A 17,497-nucleotide genomic window follows, 5' to 3' on the forward strand; every position below is an offset into this window, starting at 1 on the left:
GAAGAAATTAGTTTAATGGACAGAAATAAGCCCAATTGGGTTTGCATATACTCTTTAAAAAAAATGTGCTTTTTAGTCACTGCAAGTATCAGAGGACCCATGTTGAGAGGTGCGTGCCAAATGAGTCACTGGTATAATGATATCACACAATGTGACTAATGCACACACATAGACACACACACACACACACACACACACACACACACACACACACACACACACACTCTCCCCGGTGACCCCAAGCTAGCTGAATCAGGCTGCAGTGCCCCTTCTCATCAACCTCTAGTCTTGGCTCATCAAAGAGCACCTCTCCTGCTGTGTGTCTCTGTGCGTGCGAGTGTGTATTCCAGTGATGCTGGATACGTGTGTTTATGTGCATGTGTCCCAGCATGTGCATAGGTGTGTGTGTGTGTTTAATCAAGTCTCCCTTGCTCTGGGGTTGCATCTGTCAGCCACTGCCACCGTTGTGATCGTTTGAACTCGCAGCCCTTTTCCAAAGAACCTCTCTCATTAGCAGCAGCTTATGTAATCAGTGTCCCACAGGTATCCAGCACTTTCCCCGCCCATTCCTGCCTGCCTGCTGCCTCCTGGAGGACCATATGGGAGCGCTGACCTGACGAGCAGGCAGCTGGAGGTACTGAGGGTAATTAACGCTGACCAAAGGCCTCTCAGGCGGAGAGGGTGTGAGTGGGTCCTCAAAGATTGTGAAGGTCAGCTTTAAAAGGACTGTGCAAGCTCTCAAACACACACACATTGTACTCGTGCACCAGCAAGGCACATCACCAGGTGCGTGCACTGGTGACAAAGCTTGATTGAAGAGCAGGTTGGGTGAGGTAGGCTCATACAGGCTGGAGCAGATCAAAATAACCGTTTGTTTTGCGCAGAAACATTTTCAAGAACCCAGTTTTTAAAGAATCTGTGTACCAGCGTCCTCTCGCTCTATGGAAATACCTTGTGAGAGCCTGAGAAAGCTTGTTGAGACAGTGACAATCCCTGGTCCCCCCGCCTAGTGCTGTCACATTGCTTTTATTACAGTGAAATCCACAGTGCCCTGGCTGGACAATGCATGAATGTTTAAATTGCTCAGAGTGTCCATTGGCATTACCATCAAGTGGCACATCTAAAGCAGGGAAGGAAAAGTACTCCATGGTCCCTCATTCACAATGTAATTCATTGACATTCCTCTTCAGTGCACCTCTGCATCAGCCTGTATAGTACAGGTTTGTCCCCCTGGTTTGTTTCACATCATTAACAACAGTTAACGTATAACGTGCAAATTGAAATAGAAATGGGAAAATGTCTATTTGACTTAATGCAAGAGTGAAACCTCTCTTGCAGAGGTGTTTTGAAGCTATTACCTTCTTTTAGCTTCCATTTAAATCTTAATTCTGTTACAGCAACTTCTTGCTTTGGCTGCAGAAATCCTTCACACACATCCATGATTTCGTTTGCCACATTAGCACTGATTGAGCCCAGAGCTAGCACAATATGCAACCTATAACTTTTCTTATTTGCGTCATTAAGCCCCATGGAGTTGAATACGCTTGGTAATCGCAGTTCATTAAAGATGCACTGTGTGAGACAGCCTGAGAACATGTCCTCCACTGCGGGGGGCCCAGGAGACACGGACAGCACAGCTCTGCCCAAGACATGAACGGCACAACACAGCACAGTGCAGACAGGATGGGCACAGGCTAAATATAACAGTCTCACTTTTATCACTTTACGGGCCAGTTTGTCTGCCTTAGCATAACAACAGATTTCTGCACAAATACCTCTTTAAACACAATAGACTGTAGCTCCATTGTTATGTACAGTTTTATTTACAACTGAAAAACTCAGCAATGAAATCAACTTATGCACATCTTTCTATCTGTTTGGTATAATGCATAAATTGTGTATGTACTATTGATTGCCATATATACATTAATGGCTTGCTCCATCAACATGACAACATTGACATAATTCTAAATGGTAGCACATTGTTTAAGTTTTACTATGTATAAACATATGTTCTGTTACACTGTACATTAATTAACAGTCCAGAAGGCAGATATTTAAATATCAATATTTACATTCATGCATCCATCATTTCTCTCATATAGGTACATGGTGGGGTATACTGTTAGCTAATAACCTGTGCATGTTTAGATGCAAGCATGTGTTTTTCCAAATTTCCACAGATTAGCCAATATCTATACTTAACTGACAGCCACAGAGTACAGCCCACTCTCACTGAGTACACTCATCAGCATGCACACTCACAGACAGACACACACACTCATACACACACACATGCATGCACGCACACACACACACACGCAGATTTAATGTACAAAAAAAAAAAAAAGAAAGAAAGAAAGAAAAGCAGAGCAGAGCAGCGTTGAGTGATGCTCCAGTTCATCTCAGTTGTGTTTTTCCAGCGGGGATGTGGAGGATGCCTGTGACAGCACTGAGTCACACACATCCCTGCTGAGGCCATCCTCTGTGCAACCTGATCTCTGGCTATTGGCTAAGTCTCCTGTCTCTCACCAGTCACAAGGTCAGCCCTGGGCTCATGTCCCCTGTTTCTATAGCGATGGGCTAAGCCCTTCTTGACAGATAGGAAAATGAAGATTGTCAAATCCAAACAAAACACGGCTGAAGGCATCTAGCTGACCCCAAGACTCCGACACAACAAGATTTAACCAAATGACTTGTGATAGCAAGTTTAACTCTTTTTTTTTTTTTTTGAGGGTGGGGGTGGGGGGGTCTTACATTGAATGGACAAATTGAAAATGGGGGCTGGGATATGATGCAGCACAGAAATAATGTTTGAAAAACACACATTCACATAGCACATCATAGAGACCCCTGACTCTTTAGCTGAAGTCTCAGGGAAACAGAGAAAAGCATATCAAACACCCAGAGACAAAACAGCTGATACCAAAACTCCTTGCAGAGCAAGTGTGTTTTCTGCATCAGCGTCTCAACAAAGTGACAGCAGGCTTAAAGCATCGGAGCATCACAAATGAATTATATGGTTTATAAATTATTCACTTAAAAAACAGAGCAATCGAGAAATAAAATGAATTTGTCATGATGTTCAAGATTTGTAAAGATGTGAGTGACTTACAAGACAGATTTTTTTTCTTTTGAGTAGAAAAATAAATCCAAAGGTAGATAAGTAAATAAATAGAGCAAAGAAATCGATGAATGACTGAAGTATATTACATTGAGCATAAGTCTTCGGTGGCATTTTTGGCATGGTAAAATAACCAGAACGTCCCATGTTGATGTCGCTGCTCCTCTTTTTTTTCTATGGATTTCTTTAAATTGCATAGTCAGATGAATCCACATCTCAGAGCCAGGACCGACAGTAACATCATGCCTCTCACAAAGCATCTGTCTCAGAAATGGAGAACAAAAGATGGACAATGTGTGGATTAGAATATAAAAAACATTGCATTCTCTGTAAAAACTGCATGCACTTTATTTATTGTGTGTGATGGGCTGTCCTGTCTGGCTGCCCATGGGACTTCAGGGCTGCTGTATTGTCTGTTGTTCCATTGCAGATGTCAACAGTGTGTGAGGTCTGGATCTGCGGCAGACTGGCAGACAGTCCCTCTCCAGCCAGCAGCCAACCAGCCTGTCAGCAACACTTGCTGTTACTAAGAGCATAATGTTCAGCCTGCTGTGCCACTTTCAACACCATGGGGGTTTGTGGATTTTTCTCTCCGTCCTTTCTGCCTTGATTTATTTTTTCCTTCCATCTTTTACAGCTCCTCTTGAGCTGAATGGTGTCTTCGGTCCGGGCAACATGCCAAGCAAAGAGGGAAGGTTTACCTATTCGAAAACCTCGGGTAAAACCCATTCGCAATCTGGGTGAGAAGGGGTTGTTGTATTCAGGGTAAAGGTGAGAGACGGTAATTGTGATGTCACTTCCTGCGTCTACCAGGAGACAGTCTATACCACAGTGTTGTTCGTACCCATGGCCTTCTTGTTACGGATGCTCATGGCATATTCCCCACGACTTGTCCCGTTCTCTTCTTTTCGGAGTGGTTTCCTGCGAATAAACATTTTCACAAAGTGAGGACAAATTCCTCGACAAGAGAGATGTGATGTTAGCTACAGGCCATGTCATTAAACAGAGTTTCTCGACTGTTAACCTTTAGGCTGATTTGATTACACGGGCTGCTCTGGGTGGATACGCTGCTCTCAGTGATCCTTTCTAATAAGCTCAATGTTCAAAGGTCACTTTTGCAAGGAGACAGGAGGCAAAGATACATTGCAACACAGAGGATAAGGCAATTACCTTCTCTGACGGGTGGATGCAATCTTCCCCCTAAGTAATGAGTATGTGTATGGCTGTCAAAACAACTTGGGAATGATATTGATACATAACCCCCTGCGAAATTCCCCCTCAACACTGGTTGCGCTGGAATACTGTCGTGTCTATGAGTATGTTCTGCCACGAAATAAAGCTGCAACACATGATCCCCTTGCTGCTACTGGCCTGTGAAGAGCAGTATCATTCAATGCAGCCCTTTTCATGCACTCCTTGATGCCTTTGTGGTTATTATATTTGTCCAGTGTACTGTGGCTTTTGCATCGACCCCCTCAGCTGCTCTCCCCTGCTCGGGCTTATGTAACGCAGAGACAGATCTGAATACAGTTAGTACAGTCATTGTCCTACTCAACGCTGTACAGTGCCTTCATTGCCACAGAGGACCCTTGAGCAACATCTTAGCTCAGTGTCTCCTCTCCTCTGAAAGCCCTGGTTGACCAGTCCAACTTTGACGAGCAGTCATTCCCAGTCCAGTCCAGCACAAATCTTGTCCCCCTCTCAGGCATCGTGCAGAGAGGGAATCCTTACAGGGTGAAATGAGCTCATACATGACATAATGCCGTCCAATGCAACACAATGTTGCTCAATTCAGTACACTCAGGAGTTTTGCAGGTGCAGCATTTTCTGGTCTGGTAGGGCCAGTAGCGTATAGCAGCGAGCTAACTTTGCATAGATGTGAAACTGAAATTAATGAGTTACTTAACTGACTTTAGGACTCTCTTCTACTGGTGCTTCTGGACACTACATTCTAGCAAATCATCCAATAATTGGGACTAATGGCCAAAGTTCAGCAAAGAAATACACAGAATAGCTTCAAGATGGCATTTTGTGCTGTTGTTGTATAATGTTGTGTAATACTCTTTCTGCTATGGTTTGACGGTGTTTCTCTTATTACGTCCTTGGACTCAAAACCTTATCATTGAGCTAAATCAACACCTTTGACATGTAAAAGTGCACGCTGCATGCATGCATCATGAGTTTGAAAATTGGAGCATTTATCATATACCAACAAATGCATTAAAATTTATACCCCCATGTGTATTTACACAGAGATCTGCTGAATCATAATCAATCTGAGACTATGAAATAAAAACATTGGACCTTTCTCTGGAAAATAACATGATTGATATGAATTTCTTGCTGCTGGGATGTTCAATTAGGATGTGTACTTTTCCTGTACATGCTCATTTTCCCCTCGCTGTCAACTCAATTTGTCAGCTGTCTTTTTTTGTTGCTCCCATACACTTAACCCAATCTGATTTCACCACACCAGTGAAACAACCATCTTGTAGCTGTCAGGTTGTAAAACTGTTCCTGTCTTGGCTGTTTTTCAGCTGTCATTTCAGCGCTGTGAACCACCTCCGCCCCTCCACCTCCTGTGTTCATCAGGGCTCCTCAGAAATCCTGCTCGGCAGAACTCCATCCAGTTTTTCATCTGAAGATACACCAGGAAACTTTCATCTGACAGTAAAGTCACTCTCAGGATCTTCACCAGTCCTTTAAAGGGTTTTGATTCAATGAAAAAAAAAAAACAAAAAAACAAAACACTCTCAGTATGTCTCCTCTGTAGTTTTCAGCTATGCAAGCAACATGACTCTGGGGATAGTCTTCGTAGTTTGACTCTTTGGTCCAGACTGAAACACAACTGACAGATTGCCATGAAATTTTGGATAGACAATCATAATACCCAGAGGATGAATCCGTCTGACTTCAATGATCCCCTGACTCTTCCTCTAGTGCCACCACTGGTTTCACATTTGTTGTTTTTAGTGAGATATCTCAACAACTACTTAATGGACTGTCATGGCATTCGGTACAGACAAGCTTGTTCCCTTCAGGATGAATTCAAATAACTAACAATAAAAGCAGTCACAAGGAGTTTTTAACTGATTATGAAACAGTCTCAATTTAGCACTGATGAATCTATATGACTTGTGTGAGCAAGCAAGATCATCAGTGAGAAGAATTGCCATTTCTATATAGTTATTGTTGATGCCTGTCGGTAGGTCTGATTCACCGCAAGACCAGACAAAACTATTTATTGAGTGGAAGAGCCTACATTTACAGTGAAGGAGCAGGGGTGAAACCACGGATCAACCTTTGTCTGTCATTCAACAGATGGAGAGAGCATGCATGGTTTCAAAGCATCCTAAACTGATCCTCCTACACAGGTATGCAACATATTTTATTTCTGAAATACATTGCAATGCAAAAACATGGTTTTACATCAACACATGAATTGACGTTGGTAGCTATATTTTTAGCTTTCTCTATTAGTTGTAGGCTTACATGTGATGTCAACACACATGTATAAAGTCTACTAAAACAAAGTTTACTTTGTTTAACCATGGTCATACTACAGTTATTAATCTAACATACCCACAAATAGAAACAGTAATTAATCACTATGCATCCTGCAAACATCTGTGTCTGTAAAACAACAATAATTTTCACAATAATAACAGGGACCGCCAAAGTCAGCACAAAAATTCCTTGTACTTGCTTTAAGTTTTCATTTTGAGCTGGTGGTCATCATTTCAGTTTACAGTTTTGTCCAGTATTTTAATTTATGACAGTAGGCTGACACACAGCCCTTGAACAAATTGGTTAGAATAACCCATCGGTCAGGTGTGAGGACTTGACCTCTGCACATGTGCGGCATGGGTTCGGTAGGTTTGTGGATGGGACAGTGACAGGAACCAAATACCTGAAAAATTAATGACATTCCCAAAAGCCTCTGCTTTACTTTGCATTTTAGCATGTTGACGTTAGCATTTAGCTCAAAGCACTGCTGTGCACTGTCTCACAGAGCCGCAAACATGGCTGCAGACTGTCATTATCTATAAAAATAAAAGTCATAGATATATTATTAACTCTCTTTACTTTAAACTAAAGCTTAATACTGTACATTGAGCTTTCTTTGCCATGTTATAGTCTCAGATTGATTGTGATATTTCTGTTAATATTTGTGCCATGTATGAGCAAGATGACTATGAATAACTGGCTGGGGTTGTTGGAGGTGATCTCGAGCAAAGCTGTAAACATAACATAAGGCAATGACTCAGACTTCCTGTGGGACTGTGTCAGCTGGGAGGGGTCGTATGGCTTAGGACACCAGGGATACATGCTGGCCATGTAGGACAGATGCTGCTTGCTGTGTCCCTGTGGGACCTGGGGAAAGCCTCAAAAAGGAAACTGTCCGGCCCCAGGGTGGAAACATATTCTGCTTCAGGGCAGATGATTGGCTAATTGGCTGCAGCTAGGGGAGTTGGGATATACCAAAGTTTTCTCTGCAGGACAGATGGCGTTGCTTATAGGCAGTCTGGGAATTCTTCTACTTGGAATAGAAAGTGAGTATGGTCGATATTCATTTAACGTTATGCAATGTCCTTGCGGCTCACTAATGAGTTTCATTTTGAACTTTCTGACAGGTCAATATTTCATCTGTTATGTTGTAAACAGCTGTTTGACACTGGTGATCTATAGCCTGCTTCGAGGGTGCTTTGGCCCTGTTTACTTCTCCCAGGACGTAATCTCCGCTCAGACTGACCGTGTCGCTTGGGGCCACCACACAGGGCAGAGCACTGGGGCCTCAAACCGACCTCTACCCAGGCGTTCAATAATAAATGCCATGCTGTTGACACATGGCAGGTGGCAACACAACACTTCACAGGTTAGATGAATATTTCATATCAAAGCTGTGCAATCACAGCACACTTTCCTGTTTGAAGTTTGGGGAAATGGATCATGGTGAAATTGGGACATGTGTTGAGCTGTTTACAATTACTCCAGCCATCTGGAAATTAGAGTAACATGCTATGGTTCAAAGAAAAAGCATTTAAAAGCAGACTGTAAAAATCTGTCACCAGTTTTGATGGTGCTGGTATAGTCATTTTGAACATAAAACACGAGATTAGTAACGTATTCATAAATACTGGATTTTAAACCATTTTGCCTGATAAATAGTTTTCCTTTCATTGCACCAGTGGTTGGGTATTTTGGATAGACTGTGTTGCCCATGGGCAGGGCCAGCTGTGATGTATTATCTGTCTTTGGACACGCCTCCCAGAGCGGTAAGTGATTGGGGGGAAAAAAGCATCTAGCTTCATTAGTCAGTTGGTTTGAGTTTTGTTTGTTTTGGCTTCTTGGATAGCTGACAGCCTGGACTGCAGCATCATGTCTTTTGCTTTGGATGGCACAGCAACACTGAAACACAGCATGTGTCTGAATCCTCTTCTCTCGGCTTGCACACACCAGCCTCCCTAGTGCTGTGGACGCTGAATAGAATTGTATGAAAGTGTTTTTTTCTCCCCAGCCCCTTTGCTTCTGACAGATGACTGGCAGACAAAGATTATAAAAAATAACAAAAGGCCAGGAGGGCTGGGACCTGCAGAGCTAGCTCCTCTGCTGTCTGTGGTGCTCAGGCCTTGGCCCTCGGCCAGCTAAATTTCATTGGGAAAGCCCGGAGCACAGAGGGGCTGGAAGGGCTATATATAACTGGCTGTGTTTTTCTCACTGACAAACCCTCTCTCACATTGTTATTGACTAAGACGCTCAATTACTGCCTTTGCTTGCTCTGGTAGACAACATTTTTTCTGTCCTCTTTCACTGTGTTGTTTCCTCTCCCTTCCTCTCAGGAACGATGTATGATTAGAGCATCCATGACAAATGTTAAAGGAGTCACATTTTTCCCCTATTGCCCTCCTATTGGCTGGTGACTAATGAATGTCTAATGAGGCCAGTCTGGCTGGACCTGAGTATTTTTCCCTTCTCATTCAGAGTGGAGGGCAGCTTGGCGTGGCACAAAGTCTGCAGTCTAGAGCCCACAGAGCTTCAGGACACGACCCGCTTGCATGTATAAAAGATGTGGCCTGCGACTGAATGACTGCGCAAATTAATTCATAAATAATGACTTGGGTTTGGGGCTAGAGCCCGTATTGCAACAACACTTTCCTACCACTGCTGCATTAAAAAAGGTGCCCCTTGGCTACACAGGGGGCTGGAGAATTGCCATAATGAATTCCTGAGCCAACCACCCATTACTTCCGCTGCCTGACTTTGCCTATTTGTTGTTTAAAGAAAGGAGAAATAAAGTTCTGCTGAGGAAAGCCATATCTGGCGTGCAGGCTTAATTCAGTTCTATAAATACAATAAGGTATGATACTAAATCAATTTAAATACACATAAATAAAACATAGAAATAGCCCCCTAATTTAGCACACACACGTATGGGTTTGTGCCAGTCGATATTTACGCCATATTTTATAGTGTGTGTAAATATGCCAGGATGATGTATCTATGTATGTTAAGATGTTGTGTGTTTATGGATGGGTGCACACAAGTATCCTCTGCATGCCTCTCTCTGTGTACGTGCAGTGCTTTGCACGATGCGGACATGAGTGTGTGTGTTTGTTAAATGTCTGCAAACATTAACGTGGATGTCAGAGTGCATGTGTGACACCGTGCTGCCTGAATGTCACACAGAGAATTGGGTCTGGGAAGTGCTGCAGGCTAAAACCTCACGCAGCCTTTTCTCTAATAAGCCAAATGGGGGAAAACAGTTCCCGCTGCAACAGCAGCGTCTTGGGATTCCTCTGCTCGCCTCTTGCTTTCACTTTCATGAACCCAGCTGCCATTCCAGGCAGCCCAAGACACTTGTGCAAATTAAAACCAACACAATATTGTAAAGTCGGGTCTTTATGCCTCTCAATGAATTAATTTAGATTATAGGATCTTTCTGGGTGACTCAGTGTAGTGGATCTCTCTTGTTGACATTTATAACCCATTCCATTATCTAACCTCTGACCTCATTGTGACCCAGCAGGGTGATAACAGGGTCATCGTAGAGTCCTGCGTCACTCGCACACAAAGGCAGGAGAGATAATTCAGCCTCCCAAGGGTCAAATTACGCATGACATGTTGACTAGTCTGGCTGTGACAGTTCCTATTTCAATGTGTCATCGCATTAAAATATTTCAGAGATTCGCCGGAGTGAGATTTAACTGCAAATAAGAAGAGGACAGAAAAGTGACATCCAACCTCTTGATGGCCTTGTAGCAGATGATGATGGCTGAGAGGAGGAAGACAACTGAGGCACAGCCCACCGTTCCAAGCACTATAATGTCCATCTCCATCCACCAGGGCCTCAACAAGGGCACCATGGGCTCGGCCACTTTGAAAAAAAAAAAAGAGAAGAAGAGGGGGCAGGAGGAGAGAGAATTGATGCAGAAGAAGAGAGTGAATTTAAGAAAATAAATCAGAAAAATCTGCTCAAAATGAAAAAACATTTACTATACTGATCACTGACTTGAGTCTTGTTATTGGATCCTTAGCGATTGCATCATACAACACAATAACAGTGCAGCATGGAGGTGATTTTCCTCCCTGCTCTCTGAGTTGGGAAGACGCTGTGTCCTCGCCTGTTCTGTAGGTCTTAGGTTCAACGTTCAAAGATATCCAAGCCGACACCATGAATCATTTAAGGTCCCGTCAGCCTTCCTTACACCAGCACTCTTGTCCACACCAATTACTGTTGCAGGAACCTCCTGCTCTTTCCACATTAGATCCGTGGAGTAAGACCACTCACCAGGAATGTTGAATAACATTATGTGCATCAGCAACTTCGTGTATGTAATGCAGAACTTTCCTCCTCTCTTTCTGCAGCATTTGATGCTCTCCCACCATCTATAAATCAGTTTAGTCATGTGCATATCTATCTATCTAGCTATATGAATGCTGGTTTGCTCCAGTTCCATGCTCCTCAGAAAATACGCCTCCCTGTATATACAATAACAAACTCGTAGCTCCTGCATTTACAGTTATTTCGTTATGAATGAGAGGAAGGGCTTACACCATTGCAACAAATACTCCTCAGTAATGCTGTAGACTATTTTTCAACACAGCATCTTTCTGTGGAGCAAATAACACGGCACGGCTCTCCCCGGTACAGCACACCACATCATAAGTCACTATGAATTTAAAAGCTCCTCTCAGCCAAACTTCCATTTTAATCCCGCGTTTTGTCAACGGCTGTAGGATTTAATTCAGTCTGTGGTAAGGATCTACTTCATTGTGATAAAGCACGCTCCTTTGAAGGACTTCGGAAACCATTTTTAGCACACACAGACTTACTTAACGTTGCCAATTTTTCACTTTTTTTTTAGACTTGTAGAAGATAGATATGGTCTCAGTCATTGTCCCAGTTTTTCACATTAGTTATGCATATTCATTGCATTTTTAAAGACTACAGTTTAAAGCAAAATTTCAGCTCCAACCGTTCTGCAAATTGGGCTACTGAAGGGATATCAAGATAATTATGCGCCTGTATAGATTAAATTAAGAACTAAAGGGAAAAAAAACTCCCTTTAAGTGAATTATTCATGCTGTCTCCACCCTCCGCAAATATTTCTGTGTACAGCTGAAAAGGAATAAAAATTGGCCTGTTTATCATATTTATCATGACATACTGCTGTTTATGGAGGCATCAAACACTGTAGCTGTGGTGTTCCACTCATGCGTTGGCTGCAATTGGGCATTCAAACCCCCACCTGGGCTTACAGTCAGATGGTCCTGGCAGCATTCATGCACTGACCAACATTCACAGAAGGGTCTATAACTCTTGATTCATAGGTGGCTCACATGGTGAGTCGGGGAAAAAAACAGGTCCATTTAAAGTGGCCAGACAGAAAAAGCACTGGAACTGATTGATTAAAACCTATACACTGCTCTCTGTTGAGACTTTAATGATTAAGTACTCCTCCCTACTCATAATATTAAGGGCTCAGGGTGAGTGATTCTAAAGAGCCACAGTAATAGCTCAGAATGGCTGCATCATCAGCAACGCCTGTCCCATATTTCAGTGCACAGTTCATTTAGGTGCTTGAGACTACATACAAATCATATCAAGTTTCAGAGAGCAGGCTGGTGAAATATGCTCGCCTATCTGTCAGTGGATTTAGCATCTCAGAGTGGGACCAAAGAGGGAAAACCACTTCCAACAGGCAGTGGATCCACACAGGTATACTGCATGTGCTTGTTGTACACAAGCACTAACACACAAAGACACGCACCCTTATTGCCGGCAGCTCAACTTCAAAACGAAGCTGAAACTACTGGGATGGTTCATTAGCCCTTTATCTCTACCAAATTAAAGCTAATTTAATTAACTCATCTGTGTTTTAATCAGGGGTCCTCCGGGGGAAACCCTACCACTGAACCACTGAGCTTGGCAGCCCAGCAGGCATGGATTTCACAAGCAGCTGGGTACTCCCCAAGGTCAGACCCGGCATAAATTAGTCCTGTGTTCAGCTGTCAACATCCTGCTGGCTCTATCACACGCACAGAGGCACACGTGCAAAAACTGTGCCCATGCACGGGAACTCACACAGCAATCTCTGGGGGGCTGATGGTTCGTTTTTCTTTCAAACACAAAATGAAACACTTCACGTCAAAACAGTGTCGTCAGACTAGCCAGTTGCTTGACACCTGTGCCTGGCTAGAAATGAGATCCAACTGTGGGGCGAGAGCAGACTGAGAGTGAGACGGACAGACTTGGAGCGAGACAGGTGTGAAACCTGGGAGTGCGAGCCGGGAGCCTTACCTGTGGTGCCCAGTAGCCGTGGGGGAGGCGGTGGAGGCGGCGGAGGAGGGAGGGGAGGGTATCTTCGACAGTGGCATGCCAGCTGGCACTGCTCACTAACTTTCTCCGCCACAGTCCGTGAGCATGACCTCTGGAGTTCTCCCTTATGGTGAGGGAGAGAGAAAGACAGGGAGACATTGAAATGACTGAGGCATCGTCCTTCAGTGCATTACTCAGAAGTACCATCAGCACAACACCGTGCAGCACAAATGGAGATGCTTGAACACTCAGCAGCCTCTTAGTAAGCAGCACTGTGGATATCCTCTCAGCATTCTTTTCATATCGCAGCTCCAGTGTTGTTGTCACCGGGGCTGCTGTGTATGTAGTACATGCAGAATAGTATCACGTCTATGGCTGCAGCCCGCTCCCTGTAAGAAACCACCCACCAACAGAGTGGGCAGCAGGCTGCCCCGAGGAGTGTGCGTGGGTGGACTTGGAAACTCAAGCAGATCACATTACACATGAACCCTGGCAACACTGTGTGCGTGTGAACAACAGCTCACCACTATCTGTAGGCAGCAGCATGGGGCAGAGGTTAGAATACTCATCACTAACATATGCCTGCTGCAGGGATCCTAGTGCGATAAGTGAATATTGTTATCATAAAAACACAGTTGGCTACTCCATGTTCCCACTACAAGAGAGCTGAGTGTCTGCGTGTTTGTGTGCATTGTTGTATTTCTCATGCTTTGGTGCAAACATGCATGCCCCTCGGTATTTCCTAAACACAGGTGCTGCCCTGCACTGGTGACCTCAGCATCCTGCCTAAACACACATGCAATATTAATTGCAGCATAATAAGTGCACAAGTTGCTTGGAAAATGGAAGCAGCTCCACAGATCTTATCCTTGCTTCACCAGTAAATCAAACTCTAGGGTAACCTCATGCGTAAATTGACAAGTGGCGCGCCGGATCATGGTGCTTACCTGGCATGAGAGTAAAAACAGTGAGAGAAGGCAATGACCGAAGAAAAAGGGCCAAAAACTTAAAGTAAATGGCAGTAGATCTTGGACCAGCATTCCTCTTGCGCTGTTCTCGAAGATAATAGGCAGCGTTTCCAACAAATGAATGCAGTATACATAGGCTTGAACAGTTTGGGAAATAACCATCCACCCTGTCCAGTTCAGCGGCGATATCTGTGACAAGCGTCTCCAGAAATAGTTTATGCCACAATCATTTTCCTCTTGAAATCCCGTTGTCGATAGCATAGGACAGGCGAGCCGGTGGAATGAGTAGCAAATCTCAATAAATTCACATCTCGAAAGTAGTTTTTTTTTTCTTATTGGCACTCAGATAGCGACCTGAATCACGCCGCTACTCCGTGCAATGTGAGGGCGGTAGATGGCCCGTACCTTACATCCCTCCTCGGCTGCGAGCATGAGTGCAAATGGGCCACTCAAGCCATCGAAGTTGAAGAAAAAAAAAACGAACAGAGAGAGAGATCCTCAGGAATATCGCGCGGCAGGATTCCTCACAATAGGATCACACATCCCCTCAACTTATCTAGGCTGAATACTGTATGGGCGAGTCCGGAGGGCAGAGCCGAGGGTTAAACTGATGCATCCCCCTGTGTGCCAAAATACAGCGGGCTGTTTTATACGGGAGCATCACCGCCGCGCACTTGATGCAGCGCTCACATCAGCTCAGTCCTGACAGCGTGTGCTCAAACAAATTCACCCTCCGCTTCTCAAAAAGTCCCCCTCCCCTGAAAACACACACACACACACACACACACACACACACACACACACACACACACACACACACACACGCACATACACACACAGTGAGGAAGGGGATGTGGTTATGAAGGCGTCGGTAATCTCAGCTGGGATTTGTTTGTTTTGTTTATGTTTGATTTTTTTTTTTTTTTTTTTTTTTTTGAACAGTGGTCCAGGCAGAAAGTATAAGCCCACAATGCGTGGAGGCGAGTCCGTAAGGATGACGCGTCCTCGACCGAATTAAAGTCAAGTGGAGAGAGAGGGAGAGAGAGTGCAAGACGCCTACCGACTGAAAACATTGCCGTACCCATGTTTGATGTGCTGCGTGCCTGCTAGAACACTCCGTGGTCCAATGTCCCAAAGTAGGCTGAGATAAACAACACTGATGCAACCTGGCATTTACTGCTAATGCTCGACAACAAAGACATGTATAAGATATTTATTAGAGGTTTATTTTTAACGCCCAGGCTTCATTTTCTCTCCTGCCACTATTACCTTTGACACCGCACTGACAAGAGGTGATGCTGTGGGCCAGAGTGCACAGAATCAGACCGCAGTGGGCAGTTTTTAAGAGCAGAGTTGCATAATGTTGTTGGTGGTCTCCACTAAGGCACAGTTATGAAATTACCCCACAGCCCCCAGCCATGTACGTGGTACTAGAGAGCCAACGTGACAGTCACAGTTTATTGGGATTTACTAAAACATGTAAGTGGCAGTGGGAGTAAAACCTTGGTGCTATCTGAATAGATGAGGCAATACAGAGGAATCATGTTTGAGTCTGTACACGTCTGTGTGAAATTATTCTTTGATGCCATCATATTATTTTACATCACCACATTTCTAAAAGTCCTTGTACTAACTACTCCTAGAACTAAAAGTATTAGAATTGTGATTCTTTAGTCAATTAATTGATAGGGGATTACATAAAATTAACTGGTTAATTGTCTCTTTCCAAGAAAAATCCTGCAAAATCCTCTTCTGGCAACTCAAATGCAATAAATACTGTTTTATATCATTGTAAATGGAATATATTTAGGTTCACCAACACGCTGCCCAGCCTATATGTCAATTTCATTGCTTATTCATGTTTCATAAACCCACAATCACTTGTCGTGCCCAAGTGACTTCTGTTCCTCTCAAAGTATTGCTTGCGATTTAAATAACAGAAGTGACAGCCAATGGTGTCACAGGCTGCTTATTCCAAATGACACAAACAACATCTGAGCCAACTATTCAAACAACTTTGGATTAAGATCAATGGCTTCAGCATCCAGCCTTACAGCCTTTTGTTGCGGCTGAGCATTTATCACATCTCTTGCCTATCAAAACGCTCTTCACAGGCTGTAATGGGGTGAGCTCATACACAAGAGCTGTGGATGACTTTTAGAGTGGAAAATCCACAGCTGCTGTTAAACTGCATTTGCACGTACAATGCGGAGATTTTTCAGAGTTTCTGAAGTACACAGCAAGCCTGGATTTGGCACATAGTGAGTGCCCAGCGGTTCAGCTCGTCCATCCTCTCCTACAGTCTGTCCCAGTATTGATTATCTGACAAGAGAAAAACACTACATCCTCCTGCTTCCTTCCTGCTGCCTCAATCTGCCACAACATACATCACATCCCCTTTAAACTCAGATAAGAAAACCTCTTAATAAGATTACTGGGGTCTTTCAGTGTTATTAATCCTGCCAAGATGGTTCATCAGCACCCCTTCAAACAAACAGAGTCCCAAAATATTACATCAAACGATGAGAGATGTTAAAACCCTGTGTCACTTAAGGAATATTAATGTTCAGAGAAAATGAACTCAACTGCATGTTCCCTCACTGTCTGTGTATATCTCCTTTATTGCAACAGTCCAGATCGGCTGGATCGCAGTGGAGGTGGATTGCCATCTAGTGGGAAAGTCGGGCAACACATGACATTAAGGCGCTCCGTATAAACATATTCGCCAATCAAGTGCAAGTGGATAAATGAAGCAGTTATTTAAAGTGTTAACCTGCGTAAAAAACAAGCGAAACACCACATTATTTTAACAAAGTGGCCAGTCAAAAGGAATGAGGAAAACGCACTATTATCTTAAGTGATTGACAGCACATATTGTACTTTTATTATAGTTCTTTTCTACTGTAAACTCTGATCACTTATTTTGTATCTGTATGAATTGTTGTTGTCCCTTTTTATTCATAACAATTTAAAACATTTTACAATAGAAAATAGAGCACAAATGTCAACAAAGCATGGAAACCACATAGGGAACACATTGGTCTAATGTCTTGTTGTGTATGTCCATATTGTCCTTAAATTTCTCCACATTCAGAAATAATAACGTTCTTGTTGTCTGCAGTGACAGTGATCCATTTCTCCTATATTGTGGCCTCCACACTCACCAGTGAAAATGTCAGTTTTCCATCACATATCTCTCTTGCTAAGCATAAAGACTATATACCACTTTTGTAGTTACTGTTATTTTGCAGCTAACCTGCAGAATTTCAGAGGTACAGGTTGCTTCCTAACATGACTTCTCCTGTTATCAATCAGAGATGCACCATCTCCCTGTTCTCAAGAATCTAAAGATATATTCTGTCAGAATATGGTAATCTGTTCCATCACCAGAGGATGTGAGAATAATCAGCATTTATCTCCAACGCTGTTTTTTTTTTTTTTTTTTTTTTTTTAAGGTGAAGCGTGATGAAGAGGCAAATGAAATTCTTCCAATCAAAGTAATTCTGATTTTACTTTGGCCTATAGAGAGCTATTATGGGTCTGTAACACCTGATACTGTATGTAACTTTAAATTTTTTTTTAGAT

General features: G+C 43.3%; 1 protein-coding gene across 2 annotated transcripts; it reads right to left on the minus strand.

Annotated features, from left to right (window-relative positions):
• Positions 1-2,732: 2,732 nt before the first annotated feature.
• prima1 (proline rich membrane anchor 1) lies at positions 2,733-14,702 on the minus strand. 2 transcript variants are annotated; one of them, XM_076749454.1, is made up of 5 exons: positions 13,892-14,702; positions 12,927-13,068; positions 10,367-10,499; positions 3,969-4,045; positions 2,733-3,384 (listed from the first exon to the last, which is right to left on the minus strand). In XM_076749454.1, exons 1-5 carry the CDS (start codon positions 14,171-14,173, stop codon positions 3,374-3,376), a joined length of 645 nt encoding a protein of 214 aa, XP_076605569.1. In that variant the 5' UTR covers positions 14,174-14,702; the 3' UTR covers positions 2,733-3,373. The 2 variants fall into 2 exon arrangements, with proteins under 2 accessions (XP_076605569.1, XP_076605568.1); XM_076749453.1 differs by lacking the exon at positions 2,733-3,384 and having other exon boundaries at positions 3,804-4,045; positions 13,892-14,626.
• Positions 14,703-17,497: the final 2,795 nt, after the last annotated feature.

This window comes from Chaetodon auriga, chromosome 14 (genome assembly GCF_051107435.1).
Source record: "Chaetodon auriga isolate fChaAug3 chromosome 14, fChaAug3.hap1, whole genome shotgun sequence".
NCBI lineage: Eukaryota > Metazoa > Chordata > Actinopteri > Chaetodontiformes > Chaetodontidae > Chaetodon > Chaetodon auriga.